At 33.4% G+C, this 24,583-nt stretch overlaps 1 protein-coding gene across 1 annotated transcript; it reads right to left on the bottom strand.

The window, feature by feature from the left end:
• Positions 1-873: 873 nt before the first annotated feature.
• LOC108909978 (glucose dehydrogenase [FAD, quinone]-like) lies at positions 874-23,996 on the bottom strand. Its single transcript, XM_018714460.1, has 4 exons — positions 23,186-23,996; positions 12,281-12,717; positions 4,027-4,426; positions 874-2,251 (listed from the first exon to the last, which is right to left on the bottom strand). Exons 1-4 carry the CDS (start codon positions 23,929-23,931, stop codon positions 1,690-1,692), a joined length of 2,145 nt encoding a protein of 714 aa, XP_018569976.1. The 5' UTR covers positions 23,932-23,996; the 3' UTR covers positions 874-1,689.
• Positions 23,997-24,583: the final 587 nt, after the last annotated feature.

The raw sequence follows: 24,583 nt of genomic DNA on the forward strand, positions 1-24,583 counted from the left end.
ATCGTCGAAATTTTTTCCACTGCGGTAAAGTGTTGCAGAGATATTAATTTTTTTCGAAATTTAGGGCCCCACTTTGTGGGTTAATAACTCCTCAGGGGTGCAACTTTGTATATAGGTAAGTTTGGTTAAATTACAATTTTTTGGACACCCTTACATGTACCTGCCCTGTGTCGGTTCTTATGTGGGACACCCTGTATACTGCAAAGTAGAATCAAGTTATGTTTCTATTGATACAAAACGTAAATACTTTTCAACAGCAAATTAAAGCGTATTAAAAAAAATTAAAAACTTGTTTTCTGATTTATTTCACCTTTTAAGCTTAATTCAATGGTGTAAACTGTAATTTATTTTTAAAAGTGCAATAATATACAGCATATTCTATTTAAATTAAGGTACAGTAGAAAATTGTTAATTTTGCTTATTTATATAGCTGCACACTTATAAAAGTTTTTAATTCGCAGTTTTCACTAAATTTTCATATTAATATTTAACGCACCTATCAGAAGTAGCGAATAAAAAATGTTAAATGTCGAGTTTGCGTAAAACACTGTTCAGGCGATTTCAGATTATCGTATTCCAAAAGTGCCTTAATTTATTTTTTAGTTCCAAACGAATCGAGGGAATCTTGACCCTTCATAATGTATGGGTTCATTAAGTTTCATAAAGAGGATAAGCTGTTAAAAGTCGTGACAACTGAATAAAAATATCTCAGATTTAATCTTGACCTTGATTCGATTCTATGACCTACTTGCCTTCCGGCAATAACAGGACTGATCATTAAGTTCATTATTTGTGGGTTTGGAAATATTTCTCCAATATAGATATAAAAATAACGTAGAGTTAATTAAGGAAATAGTCATGCTTGTTTTGATAGGTTGATAGTAAAATATATAAAAAAAATTGGGTTTTCATAGAATAATGTTGTGAACTTCTGAAATGTAGAGTTTATTGGTTTATTTATTTTTCAATTGGTCGACTACTATAGATGCCTTGAAACCAAATGGGTACAGTTGGAGATAAAAGGGAACAACCAAAAGTTCATGAAACTAGTTTTAACTTCAAACGAGTGAAGCATATTTAAAGTACGATATTTTTCCTGGATGTCAGGACCTACCCCTGTTGTTCTCGGGCTAGGTTTGTGTGGCCGGACACGACAAAACAACCCGAAAACACATTGTACTATTAGTGAAGAATATTAATGAATGAATTAACTAATAACATTTGGGAAAAATACTGAACATATATTTAAAACATCACTAAAGTACATTACCAAGAGTATATATTTTATTGATATTAATTTTCAAACGGAACTGACATACACAATGACATAATACATTAAGCGCTAATACATAATGAGCTTTTTTTGTTATAATACTACTAGAAATAATTTAACAAATATATAAGGCATGGTGGAGAAAAAGTGAAGAAATATCTGTATAATATCCATTGTATCATTAAGAATATTAGTAACACTGTGTCTAGTTAAAATTGATATATTCCTTACAGTCTTAAGACACAGTTTTTACAAAATTCCTTAATGTAAGGAAATAATCATATATGTATGTACCTATACATATATGTAAATTCCTTGTTCATCCACATTACAGATTTGGAAATAGAATAATAAACAAACAACTTTTACTTATTATTATTAGCTTCCAAATATCAGGTACACTGGTAAAAAAATATTTACTGATATGTACCGTGGAAATTATTGACATCATAGTCGTGTGCCAAATAATAATCTTTGCCTTGATAACGATTGTTGGGATACTGTTGGTTATTAGTTTGTTGGTGCTGTTGGTATTGCTGCGAATGACTAGTAGCTGGTTTATGTTGCTGAACACTAACAGGAGCACTAAGTTTCACGGTATATCGACCTTGGCCGTTATTTTGAATTTTGTTGTAATACTGTGGCGGATTCGTGATACCAAATGGTTTCCGAGTGGTTTGACTACCGATGAAACTTCCTCTGTTCGCCACAGTGTTAGTTGGAAGCCACCTTCTTTTTACGAAATCTACTCCCCTCTCGGCCATCATCACGATGGTGGCGTGAGTGTTTCCCGAAACCAAGATCGGCATTGCGGAGGCGTCCATCACCCTTATACCGTCTATGCCGTGCACTTCGAGTTGATTATTGACGACTGCCATTGGGTCGGAAGATGGGCCCATTCTACAGGATGAGACTTGGTGGTTTTCAGGTCCTGTGTAGTAACGTACAGCGCAATGCCAAAATGCATCAGTGTCATACCTGTGAACAAAGAATAAATTATTATCTACCAAGGTATTAGATTTGTTTCTGCAGCAGTTGATTTGAAACTATCAGAGATATTTGACCAACTGATTCTTGACCTTATGCTCGTTGAAAATACGTGCCGAGTATATCTGAGGGCTCGACAATTGTTTGAAAACTGTTATTTGAAAAAATTGGGAAACATACTGTAAACGATGTTATAAAAATGTTCAGCCAAGGAAAAACGCCAAGTTTACATCTTTTTGGAATCGGAATAGACGAAATGATAACAGAACGATGAGCAACAAGAACGCTATTCAGTTTGCAAATAATGCTCTGGTTACTAGAGTCTACATCCATATTATCTTCTTCTTTCGCAATCTTTCGACGCTTAAGTTAAACCCTTTATACCAGTAGTTTTTCAAAACAGACTCTACGATGCTTTGCCTACTTGGTCCCATATAAAGTCATATGATAGTGTGCTATCCTGTATGCAAAGGTTATTCTGGTTGCTATAGCTTACTTTTAAATCTTCTTCCAAAGAACCAGCGTTGCCGTCGATAGCGTCTTCTCGACACAGACCTTTCGTCAAAGTACTTTCGTTCTAAAAAGTTCGCTTCTATGGAGGAAGCCTCAATTTGTTCGTCATAGAACTAAAGCGTCTGACAACCTGGTGATTCCGCGTTAGATTTGTTTCGGTTAAGTTAGGTTAAGCTAGTCAGGATAGGTTAGGAACTAATTATTCTATGTGCGTCTTTTCGGTAAACTTGTTCATCCAAAACTAAAAATCGCCCAAAAAATAAACTAGCGAATTAATTTATTTCGGAACACCTGAGTAATAAGTTTTAATTGGGTCTTGCTATGTTACATTGAACTAGTAGTCAATGATTGCTTTGCCTACGATAGGTTTTTCCGTATCTTCTTCCCAGGCACCAAAGTTGGCAGCTATTGTGATGGGACATTACCACTACCTTTATCAGTAGCTTCGATTCATTTAAAGAACCATGAACTTATTCATACGAAAATTAATTTTATAGACAAGTAAGTAGCGCAAACGGGACGGATGTAGGTAATGTGAAAATTTGAAATATTATCAGTTCCAAGATTTAGTATATGTTTATATAGTCCTTATATATTAAAAGCTGTAAGTTACTCTCGCTTCCACACTCGGCCACGAAAACAGGCGTACGGTATTATCAAAGGCTTTCCTTGCGAAGCGGTCCTTCCTTTATCCAAACGTCGTATTTGTAGCTGATTTTGTAAACTCATGACTGCGAAGCCGAAGGTCCGGGGTTCGAATCGCGGGCGGGTCGCATTTTTTCTTTTTTTTTTGAAAAATGTTATATATTATTCACCAACCCACAGACAACGCACCGAGGAGCGATGCTCTGTCGCGCGCAGCGCTGTCCGAGGGCCGAAGGCCCGAGAGAAAGGTGAAGTCCGTAACAGCGGACTTGCCTACCTTTCTAGTTTCCTCTTTAAAATGAGTCCTCGCCGAAAATCGATTTTTTTTTTCGGTGCGAGAGAGGTACCCGAAGTACATCCGATATTTAGACATAGATGCAGACAAACGTCAGTGAAACGTTTTCCCGGCCGATCGGTCCACGGCAGATCGTTATTTTGCCGTTAGACCGTTAGGCACCGGTTTTTTGAAAAATGCTATATATTATTTATTTACTAACGCACAGAGAATGCTCGGGTCGCGCGCAGCCGAAGACCCGAGAGAAAAGTCAAGTCGGCGCAAGCGGACTTGCCTACCTTTCTAGTTTCAATTTTAAAATATGACGACTTACCCATGCTTTCTCTCGCAGTCACCATATTCCTCTTTGGGCAATACCAGTCCATACTTGTTTCTCAAAACCGTACTATTCACAAGTCTTTGAATCACTCTTATCCCAGCCACTAGAGTGTTGGCATCGTCTGGTTCCGTTAAGTAATTGGCAACCATAACAGGAGGATCAAGAGGATTTTTCGATCTCAGTCCAATGTATCCCTTACTTTTTGGATGTAGAGTAACTGGTGATACGGTCAACGTCTTGGGAGCATCTGGATTATCAGGATCTGCAGCAGCTCTGACTTCTCCTGAACTGGCACAACGTGCCAAGAAACCGGAAAAGAATATTTGAAGATCGGGGTCAGTACCACTGGGATCTGCGTATGGGGAGTTTATTCGGGCGGTAACCTGGGACATACCTGAAAAAAGCAGTTTTAAATTATGTGAAAAGACAAGGTTTCCGAAGAAATTATTTTTATATTTAGTACTTAGGGTATTTACCACAGGATTTATTGCTGTCTTCCTACGTCACTTTTTTAAGCAAAAAAGGAGAACCTCGAATAGATTTATCTTTTAAAGTTATTAAACATACAAACATTACATTTTTCGGGCTACTCATTAGAATTACTAGTTGCCAGATTTCTAATTTTTAAATTCCAAAAATAAGATAAACATAGCACCATAGGAGCAGAGCGTACATGATACATCTGACTTAAGAATCAACAATTTTTTTCAGAGGAAATGAACCTGCCTCTTCTACAAGAATAAATTATATTGGTGTTATCTATATTAATCTTTACAACAGAAATTAATCTAAAAAATGTGTAGATTCAAAGCTGCTAAAGTGTATCTACTACGTTTCACGCGTGGTATTGTTGAAAATACAACGTATTTGTTTTATACAATAAAGAGAATTACAAATTTTCAACACAGTGTACTCCAATTCCCGTCCACTTTCCACTGTATTAATAATATATTTATTCCATGCTTTTAATTTCACCTTTGCTTATTACAATGTTGAATTCTATCGACGTTATTAGAGCACTTACTAATAAAGTATGTAATCATATTGTTAGAATTATCGATTTTTCTTTGTGTCTATAGAAGTACAAAGTCATTAGGCAAAGTAAAATTACATTTATAACATAAGATACATGGTGTTCCAAAAAAAGTTCTGTGCTGACAAGAATTTGATAAAATATAAATACAGATTCTTTCATTTCTTTTATTTATATTAGATACAAAATGAAATAAGTTTTAGTAACTGTTAATAAATTTGTTTTTGTAATATTCAGTAGCTTTTTGAGCAGCTTTAATTATTAATCATATAAAACATTTTTAAAGTTGTTAGAACTGGGACAAATATGAAAATATTAATATTGTATAGTTACATTAATAATAACCGTTGATTAGGCAGCAATATTGATAACTGTGCTTCGTGCCAAGGGGAAATTTATATACAAAACATATAATCAAATTAATATAATTACTAATTCATTTATGCATTGTGAAATATAATGTTTTGTTTAATTTTAATTTATTAAACAAGTAAATTTGAAATTCAATACATACGGATGTTGACTTTGTTACATGGTTTTGTGTTTTTAAAATGTTCAAAGGGGTATGTGTAGTGTTACCCGTATGAAGTTGTTTGAAAAAAAGTGGACATTGCTACAACGATACATTTTTCATTATGTTGATGCTGTTCCACTGCTTTTTCAGAAATGGGTAGATTATGTTATTCTGGATTTAGCAAAAGAAAATTAATGTATAAAAGAATGCGTTGAAACGTTACGAAATAGAAATGCAATGAGATTGAAAATACTTATGCATATTTATACAGATCAAAATAAGAAAAAGTTTTAAAATGTAACAAAATTAAATAAAAAAATTTATAGAAGTAACAAACGCAAATTCTGGTAAAACAAAATGCAAGAAATAGAAAATAAATTTGTAACTAAAGAAATTATAAATATTTACGAAATGTTAAACAGTGCAGATGGTTTCCACCTAAGACTAAATATTACAGACAAGGAGATGGAATATTGATAAGGGATACTATTAGATAATTAGATTTATAGGCCGATCACTTTGAGAAACTACTTAAATCAGAAGACGGCGAAAATCTTATTGATGATAAAAATAAAGTTATATCCAGAAAGAAATACGATAGTGAGGGAGTCGTCATAACAAGAAATATCAAATATCACAAAAACAATACTGTAGTTTAGAACTTAATAAAATTAACACCAAAAGAAACAGTAAGGTAACAGCGGAAGGGCAAATATTTTAACCCCTCATTAGCACATTTGGAGCTAATGAGGGGTTAAGATGGAATGCCCCTTTTTTCTTGAATTTAGTTATAGTAGTTAATAATAATGAGACAGTAAAAGACAAATAAGTAATGTTTACGTGAATGATATTGTCATTATGGCAAGGAATTAATGTGATCTGATGGAATTGGAAATAACAGTAAAATGATATAGATATAACAAAGTACATGGTGATATGGACAAGATCATGTACAAAAAATGAGGAAGAGAGAGTGAAAAATAAAGAACAATTTTGAGAGAGTTCGGGAATTTGATAACCTGGAATTCACTTCAACAAGTAGCTGTAAGGAGGATTGGGAGCTCGATAAAACAAGAAGAGGAAGCAAAGCAGTGAGAACAATATCAACGTTTTTGTAGTCAAAAAACATTTCAATGAAAACCAAGCTAAGAGTGATTAGGTCTTTGATGTAAGCCTTAGTTTATGAATAAAAATATGGAAAAGAGATTAGACATATGGGAAAGAAAAATATTAAGTTGAATTTTTGAGTGTATTAGAGATAAGAACGGTCAGTGGAGAAGGATGACAAGAAGTAACTAGGAGAAAATAATATAACATGTGTAGCAAAAGCGAACGAGATGGCGAGAATACGATTATAGGATACCTTAGGTAAAATAGCCAAGAAAAATATTGAGTGGACAAGGAAGAAAGGGAGAAAGGGTATAATTTGAGTATCGAAGACTAGAAATCTGTAGCACTGGATAGAGAGAAATAGTTATTATTTTATGTTCATAATTATATTGGTAAACTGAGTCCGGTTCTGTTAAAAGTCACGTAACACAAACTCTATTTCTAACAACATATTTACATGATTTCTTCTTGTTTATTTTCACAGTGTTCTCTATGAGAAAAACACTTCCTATAAAATATTCTGAATCCTTGTTGATTTAATTACCTAGTGCCGTTCTCTGAATTTAGAAAAACTAATTAATTTTTAATTTTAGGCGCTAAACGACCACCTTGTTTATTTCTTTTTATTTTTATCCATCAACAAAGAATGCTGTATTGCGAGTGGGTTGCAAATTATTTGGGTTGTTTCGATGACCGCAATCTTTGCGAAAATTAAAAAAAAATACGGTAAGTAATTTAGGGCTGGAATGGGAAAGGGAGATACGCTTCTCGCCCATAGGTCTTTAGGCCTGTTAAGGCGACACGCATAGAGGGCTGGGGTTAACACTCCAGAAAAGTTATACAAAAGGGCAAACAATGGGAGCTTAATAAAATGGAGAAGAACAATAAATCTGGCATAGCCTGACACAAATTTATTGCAAGCTTATGAAATCTAATTTGGGATTTTGTTGTTGGATACTAAGTATTAATTATAAAATAAATTAATATGTGGTCTTCACTGATATGATGATACGCCGAGAACACCTGTAACTTTTTCGATTTAACAGAACCGACGACACAACTTTTGCGAATGTAATAACATATTTTAAATACATTAGAATTATTTAAAAGATAAAAAGATTCAAATAACATTTAGAAATCGCGAATCATTAACAGTATTCATCAGTATTCTTAATTGTTTATTTTCTAATTAAGTATAGATTTTTTATTATTAATTCTATTATATTTACGTTACTATAAACATATAAACTATGTAAATGCAAAAAAATACATGCCAGTCGTATTGTACATTGCAAAAAAATGTCTTTATTTATTTCTTTTTCTGCTAGTTGTAATAATGCTTTGGACAAAGACTACAACATACAACAGTTAACTGTCATATGATTTTTCAAAAGCTTTCCTTTAAATAATGGAATAATAATTATTACAGTACAATAGATACTAAATTATATATGAAAAGCTTATTAAAGATGTTTTAGAGATAATGATACTTTAAAACGACAATGTTAAAAGGCTCTCATTTTAACATACTTGACCTTTCAACATAATTGTTTTATTTTAGATTAATGACTAGTCCATCTATTGAATTACTTCTTGAATGTACGAACAATTTCGAAATTAATTGGAATTTTTAAAATTAATTTGCTGAAATACATCTAAGGTAAGCTTACAACTAGATATTTAAGTATCAGCCACTGATGGAACATTACTTATTTAATTAAAAATCATAATTTTTTTTGTTTATAATTATCTAATAAAATTATATGTTCCCCTTGATATTTAAGATAATTATTTCATATGGAGGAAGAACAAAATTATAGCTATTGATACGTTGATTTCGACCTTTAGATATGCATTTTTTAAATACAATTATTAATGCAAAGAACAGAGGTTACGGAGAATGTACAATTTATCACAGATTTTTTTTTAGATAATCTTGAATATATATATTACTCAAAATATATAATAAAGCCTGGAGATATGAACAGACACCAAAGGATTGGCAAATTTCATTAATAGTACCAATACATAAAAAGGGAGATATTAAAGAATGTAGTAACTATAGAGGAATAACATTGTTGAGCACAGCTATGAAAATATACGAAAAAATAATTGATAGAAAAATAAAACCAATACTAGAGAAGACATTAGAGGAATCACAAAGTGGATTCAGAAAAGGAAGAAGTACACAAGATCACATATTCACTATCAAGCAAATAATAGAGAAAACCAACATGAAACAAAATAAAATATTTCTGGCATTTATTAATTTAGAAAAGGCTTTCGATAAGGTACCTCGGGAAAAAGTATGGGAAAGTTTAAATAAAAGAGGAGTAAATGAAAAGACAATAAGAATAATACAGAATATATATAAGAACAATATCAATTTTGTTATAAGAAATAACATGAAGTCAGATGCTTTTACAACAAAAGAAGGTCTAAGACAGGGAGGGGCTTTAAGCCCGACGCATTTCATACTATTTATGGATGAGATAATAAAACAATGTGCACTAGAAATAAAAAAGTTAAACGTTGGATATAGGAACTTACAAAGGATAGACATTTCAGAGGGAGCATTTGCTGATGATGTGGTAATCATGGCGGGAACTAAGAAAGATTTACAGCACAATTTAAATATATGGAACTTGGTACTTGAAGAGAATGGAATGAAAATGAATAAAAAGAAAACGAGAGTGATGGTGATAGGAAATGAACAAGAAAACGTGAATATAAAAGTAGCAAGTGAAAATATACAGCAAGTTGATGTCTTTCAGTACTTAGGAGTAGAGGTGGAAAATAACGGAAAACAAGATGCGGAAATAAATAGGCGAATAGATAAGACAATAAAATTATATTATACAATGAGTACGAAGTTTATAGGAAAAAAAGAAATATCGCAGAAAACAAAATTAAATGTTTTTAAGTCAATATATCGTCCAATCCTGACATTTGGCTGCGAATCATGGGTTCTATCGAAAAGACAAAAAAGCAAGATACAAGCAATAGAAATGAAATACTTACGAAGAATAAAGGGGATAACAAGAGAAGACAGAATAAGAAATGTTAAGATAAGAGAGGATATGAAAATACAGTCCATATTAGAATTTATCGAAAAAAGACAGCTGAGCTGGTGGGGTCACTTACAAAGGATGGATAGTGCAAGACCGGTAAAAAAAATATGGCAAACAAAGACACATCAGAAAAGAGGAAGAGGGCGACCGAGAACAACATGAGATAAAGTAATTGGAGAAATATTAAAGAAAAGAGGAAAGAAATGGACAGAAGCAAAGGCATTGGCAAGAAACAGGCAGGAATGGAGGAAATTTGTGTATAGTTAACTGAAATTTCTACTTACACTACAATGTGGTAAAAGGGTATTTCGATTATATATATTGTTTTCACATAAGACGTCCTATTTGTTATTTTGTCACTTTTTTACTGGATATAAAATTAGCAACATAATTTCATAGTTACATATAACTATACAGGGTGTTTATTTAGTACTTGTAGAAACTTTAAAGGGTGAATCTTTGACTAATTTTAAGATAAAAAGTTCATATGAACATGGGTCCGCAACGGCTTGGTTCTTGATACAAAACGTTTAAAAAAATTTTTGTTTCAGCAATTATTGTAAATGTTACTAATACACAGAGCGTAAGTAGCTCCATTTATCGTGCTACTTCCCAACTACGCCATTGACCATGGCTACTACTAATAGGAAGTGACCTGCTAAAATTAGCTAGGTACTTATTTGCAGGACTGGACGAAACAAAATGTTTTTAATTTTCAGTGTTGCGAGAAACAACTACTCCGGTCGGCATTGGATTATACTCGCAACGCCTAGTACAACAGCTAGGATCGTTCGTCAGTTTAACCCACCAGAATGTCCAGAATATGGGATTAGAAGCCTAGGCAGAAATTACTCGGAAAATAAGCGCCACAGGTAAATTGCGCATTTTCGAGTATTATAATAGTTTACATAAAACTTATTGGCATGTAGGTACATACATAGATAACTATTCATTTTTAGTTACATATTGCAGTATACTTTTCGCGTCATACAATTTCTGTTTGCCGATGTGACGTGATATCAGAACTATGTGTTCTTGAACATTATTTGATATATCAGGGTTTGAACATTCCGAACTTAGTAAGTTTAAACGAACATATGTCCAATTCATAATGACTGCAGCAGCTACTTTTGAAGTTGATTTAAATGGCGTAAAAGTTTAATAAAAGTAAAAATTTATCAATTGCTGAACAATATTACAAATATACAGGGTGATTCACAACTTCATTTATTCACAAAAAAATTTGGGAATAGATGCGGCATGAGAAATGGAGTCTTAAAAAAAAAGTTGTAAAATCCTTACAGTTTCCGAGAAAAAAATTATTGAAGTTGTAGCACGTTCAACCACATGGAGAGCCACATGGCCTCAGCGACTCCGAATACTGAACTCCGATTTTACAATCGTCGCCGTCGTTGCGTTAGTGTTTACTTGTTATATGTGGTGTTTACAATAGTTTTTTAGTAGTTAGTGTCAAAAATGGCTTGCGTGTATATGAACTCGGAGTTGATGGATATCGTTTTAATTTATTTATTATGGTGAAGCATCTGTATTATGGTGAAGCAAGACAACATTTGTATTAGGTACTTTGAAGGAACTGAGTAAAACAGACCCAAATGTGTTTACACGTCAGTGGATAAAATTTTGAACAGTTTGCCGCCATGCCGGTCGCATTGTGCGAGATTAGGTTTTACAGTGGACCAGTTTCCAGTGCCGCGCAGAAGTATATTTTTAAATCATTTTCGAACTGCCCTTTTTGATTTTTTCTCTACAAAATTGTATTTGTAAGTCTCCCGTACATCAAATTATTTTTTTTGTGAATAAGTTATGAATCACCCAGTTTTTAAAACAAATACAGATTCATTAAACTCATGAGTTTCCTGAAAATATTTATCAATAAAAATAACTATAGTGATTTTCATTTTACTATCTCTCGAGATCAGTTTTGTGTGGTCATCAAATTATTCTGAGCAAACAAATTTGACACGGGTCTAAGGTCATTTAGGATAAGCGCATCAGGTATGTCATTCCATCTTTATTTATTGATTTAGAAAAGTTCACTCATGCATAACTCAGACGAAGTAATAAAATGACAGCCTGATATTTTCGTGTTTGTTCGTAAAAGCTAAAAAATATCCTAATTTAGTGTTAATACTAAATAATATACCTACCAATACCTACTAAACTGAAAATTTCCACAGACTCAAAATGCAGGATTTAGAATAATATATACGTACCATGTTGGCATATCTGACTGTGAGGGAAGCGGACTATATAAAGTTTAAAAAATTTATTTCATGACGAGATTTTGGAATAATTGATTAAGGACTATGTTTTTCGTTCAATCTTTGAAAAATCGTAGAACTTTTAGGAACCATTCTATAAAAAATCGTCGCTGTTGTAACTAACACGCTTTGTTTTGATGAGATGAATCAGCCTCAAAAATTTGTCGCAACGGCCTTATTACTACACCTTAATTAAATCTAAACGGATTTTTCCGACACTCTGTATTAAAATTCTTACCTGTTGACGTCATAGGACCCTGTCTGTTGATAATATAGTCCAAAGCCGTCGCCCAATTCAGGTCGCTAATATCCCTCTGCTTCTCCATCAAGAAAGTCATATAGAAAGCGACGTGGTTCTGCAAATTCCTCCCTACGCCCGGCAGCTCGTGCAGCTGTTGAATGCCGACTTTAGTCAACTCCGCTTTGGGTCCGATGCCGGACAGCAAGAGGATCTGCGGGGAGTTAATGGCGCCGGCCGCCAGAACCACCTCCTTGGACACCCTCACGGTGTGCAATTTGTTCCCGTACAGGAACTCCACCCCCCGGATTACTTTTTTTCCTCCGGTGTTGCTGAGTAGGATTCGGGCGGCCGTTGAATTTAACATTACATGCAGGTTGGGACGATTTCGGGCCGGCCGGAGGTATGCTCTGGCGCTGCTGAGGCGAGCCCCGTTCCTGGAATAGGGTGGATTTGATTAGTGGATTTATTGTGGCCGAAGAACGCTTTATTAAAGTAGCAAGTACTGAGGCAAAAATTTGCTAGAGATGTAACTATTCGGTGTATTGAATTGTCATATTTTGTCCAAAGCAACGAGCAATTAAAAGTATTAGTTAATTTCAACAGTATTTTTATTTTTCATGGTATTTGGCAAAATACCTAAATAAAACGAGAGTAATATATTTTCACTACTTCACCATACCAACGCGTGGAAAATAAAAATTGAAAAAATTCTATGAAATCCTTTAAAACGCATTACAGTATTATAAGCGAGCTACTATCTTTTAAATATAAATAAAAAAGTTAACCAGTGACAAAACTACCATATGAAGACTACAGGGAAAGAACAAGGTATGTCACATTTTTAATGAAATTGAGCTGAGTGCGCCATCTATTAGAGAAAACCGAATTCTACATGCTACGGAGACGAAACTGGTAGTAAGTAGGCAAGTCTCAATAATATCGAAGCTTTAAAAATCGTTGTACAGGGAAAAAACCAGAGATGTCCACCGGAAAAAGGAGAAAAACATGGGATGTCCATAAAAACAAAATGTTTACTATTTTGATCGCAGGGACTAGTCGGCGCGTGACACTTCAGACGTTAGTCAGTTTTTTCCCTTACTAGTGGCTGTTGTTTTTAGTGTTTGTAGCGTGTAGGCTAGATAATTGTGTATACCTATATGCTAAAAGTATGGATAATACCAGCCCAAATTCGTCTGTTAAAACGAAAAGGTTGCAGACCTCTATCGGATGTAGCAAAAAAAATGAGGGTTCAATCACATGAGCCTGGGCCTGACTGTAAGTGCAAGCGTCTTCAATGTTTTGTCAATATATCAGTAGATGAAAGGCTAATACTTTTAAGAGATTATAATGCAATGACTGATAGACATAAGCAAAATAGTTATTTGAACTCTCTAATTACTATGCAATCAATTCAACGAAGAAGACCTAGGCGTAACGAAGAATATGCTTCACTTCATGATAGCTCATTTGGTTATAAAGTACGTATTATGCGAGAAGGATTAGCGAAAGAGATACAGCTATGTCTTAAGGCTTTTTGTTCTATACATGGAATTAATATGGGAAAAGTTGAATATATACAAAAATGTCTTAAGTTCACTGGCAAATCTCCACAAGATAAACGTGGTACTCATTCAAACAGACCTCGTCGATTGCAGGATAACGTAATAAAGTCACTACAGTTTGCATAAAACGGAAAAAATATACTTGCCCGGGGACCTTAACATAAAAAAATGTTTACACTTTTTAAAGAAAAATATCCTGAAGGAGTTATTTCTTACGAAATATATAGAATTAATTTCAAAAAATATAAAATATCATTGGATACCCACGTTGTAACACATGCAGCACGTGTGACACATACTTAGCTGAAATGTAGGCGCTTGATTTTTCTAGATCAAGAATGAAGATGCCTACAGTTCTAAATAATTTACATAAATCCAAAGCACAGGTATTTTATACAAGAAAAAGAGAGGCAAAAAAATGGGCCCAAAAAAATATTAGCTTTGAAGCAATCTGTATGGATTATCAGAAAAATACACCTTTGCCGAACATCACAACCAATGATGTGTATTATAATCGCCAATTATCCATTTTTAGCTTTAACATACATGTTTTGCCATCAGGAAAATCGGTGTTCTATACATACCCTGAAAGCATAGGAAAAAAAGGTTCAAACGAAGTAATTTCATTTATTCATGATTTTATATTTGTTTTGTTAATGAAAGACCCTTTTTGTTAGTGGACTGTATTTTTGTATTAGAGCAGGTATATAACTTGGGAAGCAATCGGACAGGCTTGCAAGATTTATTTATCGGATTCGAAAAATATGTAAAATTTGTCACTATGACAGTAAACAACCTACTACTACAAAAAACGAAAAACAACGCTGCTATGTCTTGACCATACCGCCAGCCTTGAAAGCCTGTCTTTCAACATACTGGTATACATAAACCCATAAACAACAATCAAGTATAAACATAGAGATACAAAGAGTGTACCAAACATATCAGCGTAATATCAACTCAATTTTTAATCCTTAGAGTCATCAAAAGGCAGTTCACATAACTGAGTCACGGCTCTTTTGAACACACCTTTAGCTGTTTTCACTGATACAACGCGGCACGTATTGTCACTTCCAGAATGTAACTCTATCACTCTAGCTAACTGCCACTTAAGTGGTGGTAAATTTTCGTCTTTGATCACTACCATAGCACCAACTTTGATCGGCTCTTTTGAAGTGCGCCACTTGCTGCGCTGCTGCAATTGACTCAAGTACTCCTTAGACCATTTTGTCCAAAAATCTTGCACCATTTTAGTCATTAGATGAAACCGTTTTATTTTGTTTGGATTATAGGATTTTAGGTCTTCTTGGGGTAAAGCGCATAAAGACGTACCAATTAGAAAATGACCGGGAGTAATAATGTTCAAATCGTCAGGATCCTCAGTTATGGGAGTAAGAGGACGCGAATTTAAACATGATTCAACCTGGGCCACGACAGTATTAAACTCTTCAAACGTCAATCGACGATTACCAATAACTCTCTTTATGTGATACTTTGCAGATTTCACTGCAGATTCCCACAAACCGCCAAAGTGCGGTGACCTTGGTGGAATGAAATGCCATGTAATGGAGGCCTGCGAAAAATATTCCGAAAAAGCCCGTTGATTGTTCGTATCGCATAAGAATTGATATAAATATTTAAGCTCTTTATCTGCGCCTACAAAATTCGTTGCATTGTCTGAGTAAACATTTTTACAGACACCTCGTCTAGCCACGAATCTTTTAAAACAATTTAAAAAGGAATCTGTAGTCAAATCTCCCACCAATTCTAAATGCACCGCATGTGTAGAAAAACATACGAATAAACAGAGATAACCTTTAACACTAGTATGCCTCTTAATCTTACTAATTTTTAACTCAAATGGACCCGCATAGTCTACTCCTACATTTGTAAAAGGTCTACTTGGTGTAACGCGATGTCGCGGTAAATCCCCCATGAGGTGTGTTAAATCCCGAGGACGTACTCGAAAACATACTATGCAATTTCTCAGAAAACCTCGTATGGTTCTACGACCTCCTATAGGCCAGTATTTTAATCGAATATGTGCGAGTAAGGCTTGCGGCCCTGTATGTAATAACTTATAGTGATAANTATTATTATTATTATTATTACAGAAGAAGATTTGACTCCATAAAAATAACTTTTCCTATCAGAGGCCACTCATACATGGAGTGCGACAAAAATTTTGTTCTTTGGTCAATCATAAAACTAGCATGGAAGTTCCAAATGATTGGTATCATCTGTTGAGTATTTCCAGATCAAAGCCTGAACCCTTTGATGTGATACATGCATAGCAAAACATGATTCGTTCCTGGTCAACTTTATTATCATCTTTGAGATATGTCAATAAATTACCATTTAAGATTCAGGAATTAATAGTAATTTTTTGAAAATTTGAGATATCAGTGATTCCTTACATTATATAACATTTTGACGTTTTCTACAGTTTTAAATAAAGTTAATCATATTGAGAAACAAATATTTCTAGACTTTTTCTTATATTTTGGCTTATTTTCACTGGACATTCGCATTTGTCCCCCTATTTTTTTAGACACTCCTTGTTTTCCCCCTGTATTTTTTTGCATCTGCGCCAATTTTCTGTCCATAAAGTAATTATAATAAAAATATAGAGACAATTACTGTAAACATATTACTTGTCAAAACATTGGTTAATAATCCAAAAATTGAAGTCATAGCTCAAGACATTTAAATGTTATTTTAATTTCAGACTTAAAAACGCCTTTATCTCAGTTTCATTAAAAATGGACATTCCTTGTTTTTCCTCTGTAGTCTTCATATAGCAAAAGAGAGTAACGGGGTGGAGGGAGATGAAGGGAGCCTCCTCCTACCTTCGCTCTATTCGAGTGAAGAAATTTCATTAAATAATGTAATATTTTTTATTGATGCATTATGTAAACAAATTAAAACGTTTCTAGGGCCAGTAACGACACCAAAGTTGCAACACTGAATAAGTAAAAATTTTTCTGATGCAAAGTCCAACATAAGGTACACATTTGCATAGTTTTATAAAATTTTGTATTTTATAGAGGGTGATTAATAATTAAAAAATGGAGTATCTTTAAATACTAAAGACTAAAATTTGACGGTGATACAGAGTTGAAAGCTATTTTGAAATTTCAAAATTTTTGTAGTATCAAAACTTACCAATTTCCTTAAATAATAATGTATTTTTATATTTTTTCCTTGGATAAAGTTTTTAAAATTTAACAAGAGTAAAAAAAATTTTGGAATTAAATTCTGCTGTGAATTAATATTATTATTTTTCAACGGTCAATGAAAAAAAAGTTCGGTTCAATTTTAGGGGTGAGTCATCCCCAATGAACATCTTGTAGTGCTTCAATTAACTTTAAATCATAGTCAAAGAAGACCAGTAATAAACCCAAATCATGTATAGTCTTTCCGAAGTCAGTTGAGCATGTATAAAAAACCGAGCTATCAAATTTAATGAGTTATGTTAATTATTTATGTCCTCAAACAATTTTATTATATTGATGGTAAATTTCGTTTTGTTCCGTTTCAAAAGGTCTCCAAAATGCTATGTTATAACAATATTAGTAAACCAAATATGCCTCATATTTTTCCCTTTCGCAATTGTAATACGATTGATTAATATAAGGGTGTCTATAATAAATCAAAATTATCTGAATCTCCAAATTCCGCATTGCTGCACTGCACTGCCAGACAACTTGTCGACAACTGAAATTTATGACGCAGTGGACCAGAGCAACAGTACGTATTGCTGTTTGCCCGCACGCCCATTCTTTAACTGGGCGTATACATTTCTACCGCCTGCACGTTTCGTTCGACCAAACCTCTAAATGGGTATGGCTAAATAAATATGGGAACAAGTTTTTCAAATATTTCAATGCCGAGTTGCTGCGTCAACGACCGAACCTGGCACATACTATAATCCTGTTGGTTCTTCAATTGACATCGGAAAAACTCTACCAAATGGTTCTTCTGCGATAAAGTGTTGCAGAGATATTAATTTTTTTCGAAATTTAGGGCCCCACTTTGGGCGCTAATAACTCCTCAGGGGTGCATATAGGTAAGTTTGGTTAAATTACAATATTTTGGACACTCCTACATGTTCTTGCTCTGTGTCGGTTCTTATGCGGAACACCCTGTACAGGGTGTTTGTAAAAATTTGTAAATATTTTAGGGGGTAGTTACCGAAGTTATTTTGTGAAGAAAGTTCATATAAACGTAGGTCGAAATATTCTTCGTTTCCGAGATACAGAGTGTATAATTATAATTTTGTATTTATTTTTATGAATTATTTCAAAGAGTTTTAAAGATATTGATTCGAAATTTAAAAACGCTTTGGAGAGAATGTGCATTTTTTTGGCGCGATCCGAATATTTCTACTTGCACCAGTGGCGTTCGGGCAAGAATCCCACAAACTTTTTTAATAAAAAAAATGGCACGGCACTGACTTTTTTCCGTTTTTAAATTTTTTTTTTGGAAATCCGCCATCAATTCTGAATGAAATTGGTTCCTTCAATTGTTTTCGTGGAATGCACCGTTTTTGAGGAAAAAAATAAAACATATTTTATTGAAAATTGTGTATTTTGATTTCTATTGATATATTATTATGTAGTAGGTTGCTGTCAATATTTTTAAATAAAATATAACCATCAAATTTCTAGTCAATATCTTTAAAACTGTTTAAAATAATAAATAAAAAATACAAATTTAAACACTGTATCTCGGAAACGAAACATATTTCGACCTACGACGTTTATATGAACTCTTTTTCACAAAATAACTTCGGCAACCATTTCCTAAAACCATGTACAAGAACAATAAAAGTGCCTATTAAAAAATTATTAATGTTAAATTAGCAATAGATATAACAAATGTACCTAATCCTTTTTTTTGGTTATAATAAAGAAAATGTCTACTATTGATTCTTTCACTGTGTTGATATATTATTGAGAAAACAGAGAATTCATGCAATAAACAAATTTAATTAAGTACTAAGAAAAAATTGTGTTGGCTTTAATTAAGGACGCTGCCACAAAAGAGTGCCTTCTACAAAGACAAAAGATTATAAACATTTAATTCATTCATTCTCATCAATCATTAATTAATTAAACTGAATATTTGGTTAATTTCAAAAGCAACGGAGAACGACGAACAGAAACCAAAAGAAACAAGGTGACAAGACATTTTTCAATATTAATTTATGCCCTATCCGACTGCAGTTGGATTAAAGAAGTAGTTAGATAATTAATAATTAATAAAATCTCAAAATAAATTCATTATTATTATTCATTGCTTTTTGTACCTCTTTTAATAACAGTGGATGATTAATAAATGTTCTCTTATTAATTATAATTTCCTTTTCTGTAATTTATTTTGCTACATTGGAACGTAACGTTTGACGTCAAAGGAAACTTCCTGCCATATATTTTAAACATTTTTTTTGTGTACAATACAAAAAATTTACAGTCTCAAGTAAGGCGCAACACGCGATACGTCTTATTCAAAGATAGAAGTCTGGGAACAAAGAAGACATAACATTTTCAGCGAAATAATAAGCTTACACAATCCCCTTGTAATTGGAATATGAAATATTAAGGGACTGAGATTTTTATACTGAAGTGAAATATCAGAAGCAGTATGCTCTACTAGCTATTTGGATATATACGGCAATATACAGTCAATACAATCTTGTTCTTTGTGACACAATCATAAAAGAGTTGCAGTAAATTTGAGTGTTTTTGATGTACAGTAAGAGAATCGTTTTCTTATTACAACGAAGAAAGGTACTATGAGGTAATTTATCACCATTTGTGCAAGTGCAATTACGTTTCTCAGTACTGGCGTAAATTATTTTTTATTGAAACGTTAAACAGGTTACTGATTACAGTTGTAAAAACAGTGAATTATTAAAGTAGTTTTGACTCAAGAAGGAAAATCTGTAGCACAACAAGGTTTGTTCAGAAAAGAACAGAACTTTTTAAATTACGTGCTAATAGAGATACCTGTATTTAGCGGTCCTCTGTAACTACATGTTATTGTGTTGTTGATATCTCATTTACAATTAGTTTTCTTGATATTATTATTTGAGCTAACGGAGATGATGTTATGGCTCGTACGCAATGTTTTACACAATTTAGAAGTGGTCGTCATTCAATTGAAGACGATCCTTGACCAGGAAGGCCTTTGACTCAGAAATTCAAAGATCTGGTGCGTGCAAATCGCCGAATAACTGTCAAAAACATTGCAGAAGAGGTTAGTTAGTACATCAATTATGTTATGCCATGAAAATTTGACTGAAAAATTAAACAAACATCGAGTTGCAGCAAAATTTGCTCCTCGTTTGTTTACCGAACAGAAAGAAAATCATGTGAACGTTTCTCGGTAACTCCTTGAACAATCCAATGAGGATGAAACATTCATTCAAAGTACCATAACGGGACCCGAAATCTGGGTTTACGGCTACGACATTGAGACAAAAGTTCAAACATCACAATGGATTGGCAAAGAATTTGCACGCCCCAAGAAAGCAGGTCAGTCTCGATCCAATCCGCAAAAAGACATCAGAGTTGTGGCGAGATTGATTCCTCAGTTTTATGCCAAAAATCAGATTACTGACCTACCTCATCCTTATTCGACAGACCTGGCTCCTTGCGGTTTTGTTTTATTTCCGAAATTAAAATCAGTGCTGATAGGATTAAATAATAGCCAAAATTTTACGTTCTATTATGTTAATCATTCTAATTTCCGTACTAATAAAATATGTCTGTCTATGAAATTGTCTTATTAACATTTGGATTCAAGATTTACTTATTATTAATGAATATTATCTTTAGAAAATTGTTATTGCTAAAATGTATTTATTTCTTTATTCATTTTGCCAAAAATCAACATGGACAACTACTTTATCACCGTTTCATTTGGGAGTTTATATTTACCTTCCCATATTTACTTACGATTTATTATTTTCAAGCCTATAAATAGGCGGTTATAAGAATGAGTAATGATTTATACCTATTTCTTACCTGTAATTTTTCTTATCAGAATTTTTTCAATGTTTTTAAGTAATAGATTTTTATGTTAATGGCCATGCAATAAATGCAGTGATGCAATGCTGTTAATAAAGCAAAATCATAAATTTTTAAATGTCAACAGTCTATAATATATTATTAAAAAATATATATTCATCGACAATTTTAACTTTATATAGGTAAATACTATTATTATTATTATGAACACTTCATTTCAATAAGGGATGTGACAACTTCATTGAAGATTTATTAAATTATTAATATGCATAAACAAATGCTTTAAAAGTGGGATGGTATCAACTACAAATCTTAATTAAAATACCTAATGGATTATTATAATTCTCCAAACAGGTTTTTTGACCGCTCCTAAATAGTTTTAATACAGTAAGTCACATGTAGGACAAAGAGTATTATCCGGGACATTTTTTTATTTATTTTGCATTGATATGTAAAATAAGTGATATATTTTCCGTTTCAACTTCGATTGCCGATTATGACTGTTAATTTTCAAATATCAATACATGTTTTTTCTTTTGTATCACAACTCCTGCGGAGTAAAGCATATACAGGATGTTCTGAAAGTCCGTCAGGAAACTCCGGGAGGTGATTCTACGTATTAAAATAATAGCAGTATGTAAATAATGAAAACATTTTTCGAATTGTCAATTGCAAGTTACAGCTTGTCAGTTTTTTTATTTTTCGATTTAAATAACTTATTTAATTCAAGTTCCATTAATCTCTCATTTTGCATACTCACTAAGTAGATGAAGTTCTATTAGAGCAGTCAAACAAAAGTTTCATTATGTGACGCTAGAGGGCACATCAGATAGAATTCAAAATTTGTTTTGTTCACAACCTTTTTTTTCTTGCTATAGATTACAGAAATTTAAGCATTGCTGAAAAGAGAAACAATATTAAGAAATTCAAGCCAATAAATGTAACCGTTTAACAGAAATCGCTATTAAAGTGATATTAAACATCAAATTTTTGATAATACTTTCTGCAGTTAATCAAGTTGCTATGTTGTAATACTATCTCCTGCGAAACCAGCTTCGTTAGTAAAATAAAATATTATTAGTAAAATCATTATCCTTATCTAAACTTATACCTACCTGCTTTAAACAACTTTTGTTACAATTCGTAACAGCAAAATTATTAATAATAATAATTTATTTGAAGCATGGCAACTTGATTTATTACAGAAAGAATGATAAAAAATTTGATGTTTAACAATACATTAGCGATTTCCTGGTAAACAGTTATCTTCATCGTCTTGAATAAAAAGTACATAATATTTCCTCAAATTGTTTCTCTTTTCAATAATGTTTAAATTTCTGTGATGTGTAGCAAGAAAAAAATGTTATGAACAAAACAAATATTTTGGGTTCTAGGTAAAGTGCCCTCTAGCAGTGTATAATGAAACTTTTCTCTGACTGGTCCAATAGAGTTTCATCTACTTAGTGGATGTGCCAAATGAAAGACTAATCGAACTTGAATTAAATAAGTTATTTAAATAAAAAAATAAAAAAAATTGAACTTTGACTAGCTGTAACTTGCAAACAATTAACGAAAAAATTACATACTGCTATTATTCTAATTTGTAAAATCACTCCCCGGAGTTCCCTGAGGGACTTTCAGAACACACTGTGTTTTTTAAACAACGTAAGTACTAATTAAAATATGCAGGAATTATATAAATATATTTTTTTGACATTCAAAAGAATAAAACTGAAGGAAAATATTTCCCAGTTGGATTTATTAAGTTGTTACTTTATACTCGTGTACATAATACTTCTATCAATTAATTTAGAGAAGTTAAAACAATTCCTGAAAGCCACAAATTTACCGTAATACCTCAACCTTAGGTATTATATTAAATTTGTAGGTTTCAGTAAATATTTTAATATGTCTGTGGTTTTAGAAAATATTTTAACTCATCGTGGTTTAGATTGATATATGATCTATGTAAAGTAGAAACAATAATTAATACACAATACAGAATACTTTTACTTTTCTTCTTGTTTTTGCATACCTATCAATAAAAAAATAGGATAACAATTCCTCTAAAGCAAAGTCTTTGCTTTTTACTTAAAGTGTGTGGATATTGGAAGTTCATTAATTTTCCAGTCATATACCTAGTTTATAGATCTGCTTTTCTACATAATGATTATTATTATTATTTTCTGTTTTAATATCCCACAACCAATAAATTATTATAAAGCGTCTTTTGACAACTATCAGGACCATTAAGTACTAATAAAAACCTTCTAGTTAAAATGATATTGATATGTATTACGACTCACCTAGTGTTAGCTTGTGCAATTGTAAATCCTGAGTACTCTTTACCATTTAAATCATTCACCACATTGTACCCAATTTCCTTCGCTGCTTCCAATATATCGTACGCCAATTCAGGCTGGTGCTTGAACCTTGCTGTTGTCAGTGGACCACCAGTCCCATGATAATTAGCATCTACCAAAGACCCAATCTCCTGGTTGTCCTCGAAGCTCTTAAACACGGGCAAAACATCCTTATAACTCCACCCCTTGTTACCAGCAGCTGCCCACTTGTCGTAGTCCCTAGGCGTACCTCTAGTGTACATCATACCATTGATCACGCTGCAGCCCCCAAGCACCTTCCCTCTAGGCCAAGAGCACCTCCTCTCTGGAAACCCTTGGCACCCTACAGGCTCAGGTTCTGTTCTATAATTCCAGTCTAGGTGAGGATTACCGTGGTAGCTCACCACCATGGAAGGCACTTGGGACCCCGGAGGTTCATCGTTCCCAGCTTCTATCAGTAGTACCTTCCAGTTGGGAACCTCTGAGAGCCTTCCTGCAGCTGCGGCACCTCCACTCCCACCCCCTATCACGACGAAGTCGTATTCAGGATCTGGTGTCGTTTTGGGAACCACCCTTTCACAGATCTCGGATATGTCGCACCGTTTCCGGATGAAGGAGTCCAGTAGGGTCATGAAGAGTACGAACGCGCCACCCCCGCACGTATTGTCGAGTGGAGGGCCGATGTAAGGCGCCGCGCAGCCACATTCCATTTTTAGTGACCGTTCAATTAGCTTTTCGGAGACGACTGAGCAAAAACGGGTCAGAATGGAATAAATATGCGGCGGCTGACTGGATTTATATCGTGAAACTGTTATTTGGTCAAGCCGCGCTCAGTGAGGCTGCAGACGCGAGGTCTGATGTAACTGGGGTATCCCGCGATGATACCGTATGAGCTTCGGAGTCACGACGCGTCTTACAAATCGTATATTTTTGGAACGTAAGGAACTCGGGAATAGTAAATTCCGAAAAAAGCAAAAGGTCAGCCGTTTTATGGATTAATAAAAAGTTATTATTTTGTATTAATTGTAATATTAAAATAATTGTGGTTTTATACAGCGATAAAAAAATAAGACAGGTTTTTTTGCGTTTGATGATTTTTTACCTTTCTCAATATTATGCCTATACTTTACATTTACATAGTGTTAAGATTAGGACTGTTACTTTTTGCTAATTAATTTGAATACCTAAAGTGTTGAACTTTTATGTTACTATGAACATATGTATAGGTATTTAAAATACGGTGGTTTTTCGGGTTGTTATGATGTGACCTATGTACTTAGTCGCCGCTAATTACAGACTTACATGCACTTTCTTAGCCTTAGCTAGGAACCTTTAACCTACCCTTGTTGTTCTCGGGTTAGA

The sequence above is a fragment of the Anoplophora glabripennis genome, unplaced genomic scaffold (assembly GCF_000390285.2).
Source record: "Anoplophora glabripennis isolate ALB-LARVAE unplaced genomic scaffold, Agla_2.0 scaffold384, whole genome shotgun sequence".
Taxonomy (NCBI): domain Eukaryota; kingdom Metazoa; phylum Arthropoda; class Insecta; order Coleoptera; family Cerambycidae; genus Anoplophora; species Anoplophora glabripennis.

Excerpts from the sequence above, each read along its gene's own strand:
- LOC108909978 (XM_018714460.1), bottom strand. The coding sequence starts at position 23,931 with ATGGAATGTGGCTGCGCGGCGCCTTACATCGGCCCTCCACTCGACAAT. Across the intron at positions 4,427-12,280 it reads GGGTCCTATGACGTCAACAG|GTATGTCCCAGGTTACCGCC; the intron begins GTAAGAATTTTA and ends TGCTTTTTTCAG. Across the intron at positions 2,252-4,026 it reads GACTGCGAGAGAAAGCATGG|GTATGACACTGATGCATTTT; the intron begins GTAAGTCGTCAT and ends CTTTGTTCACAG.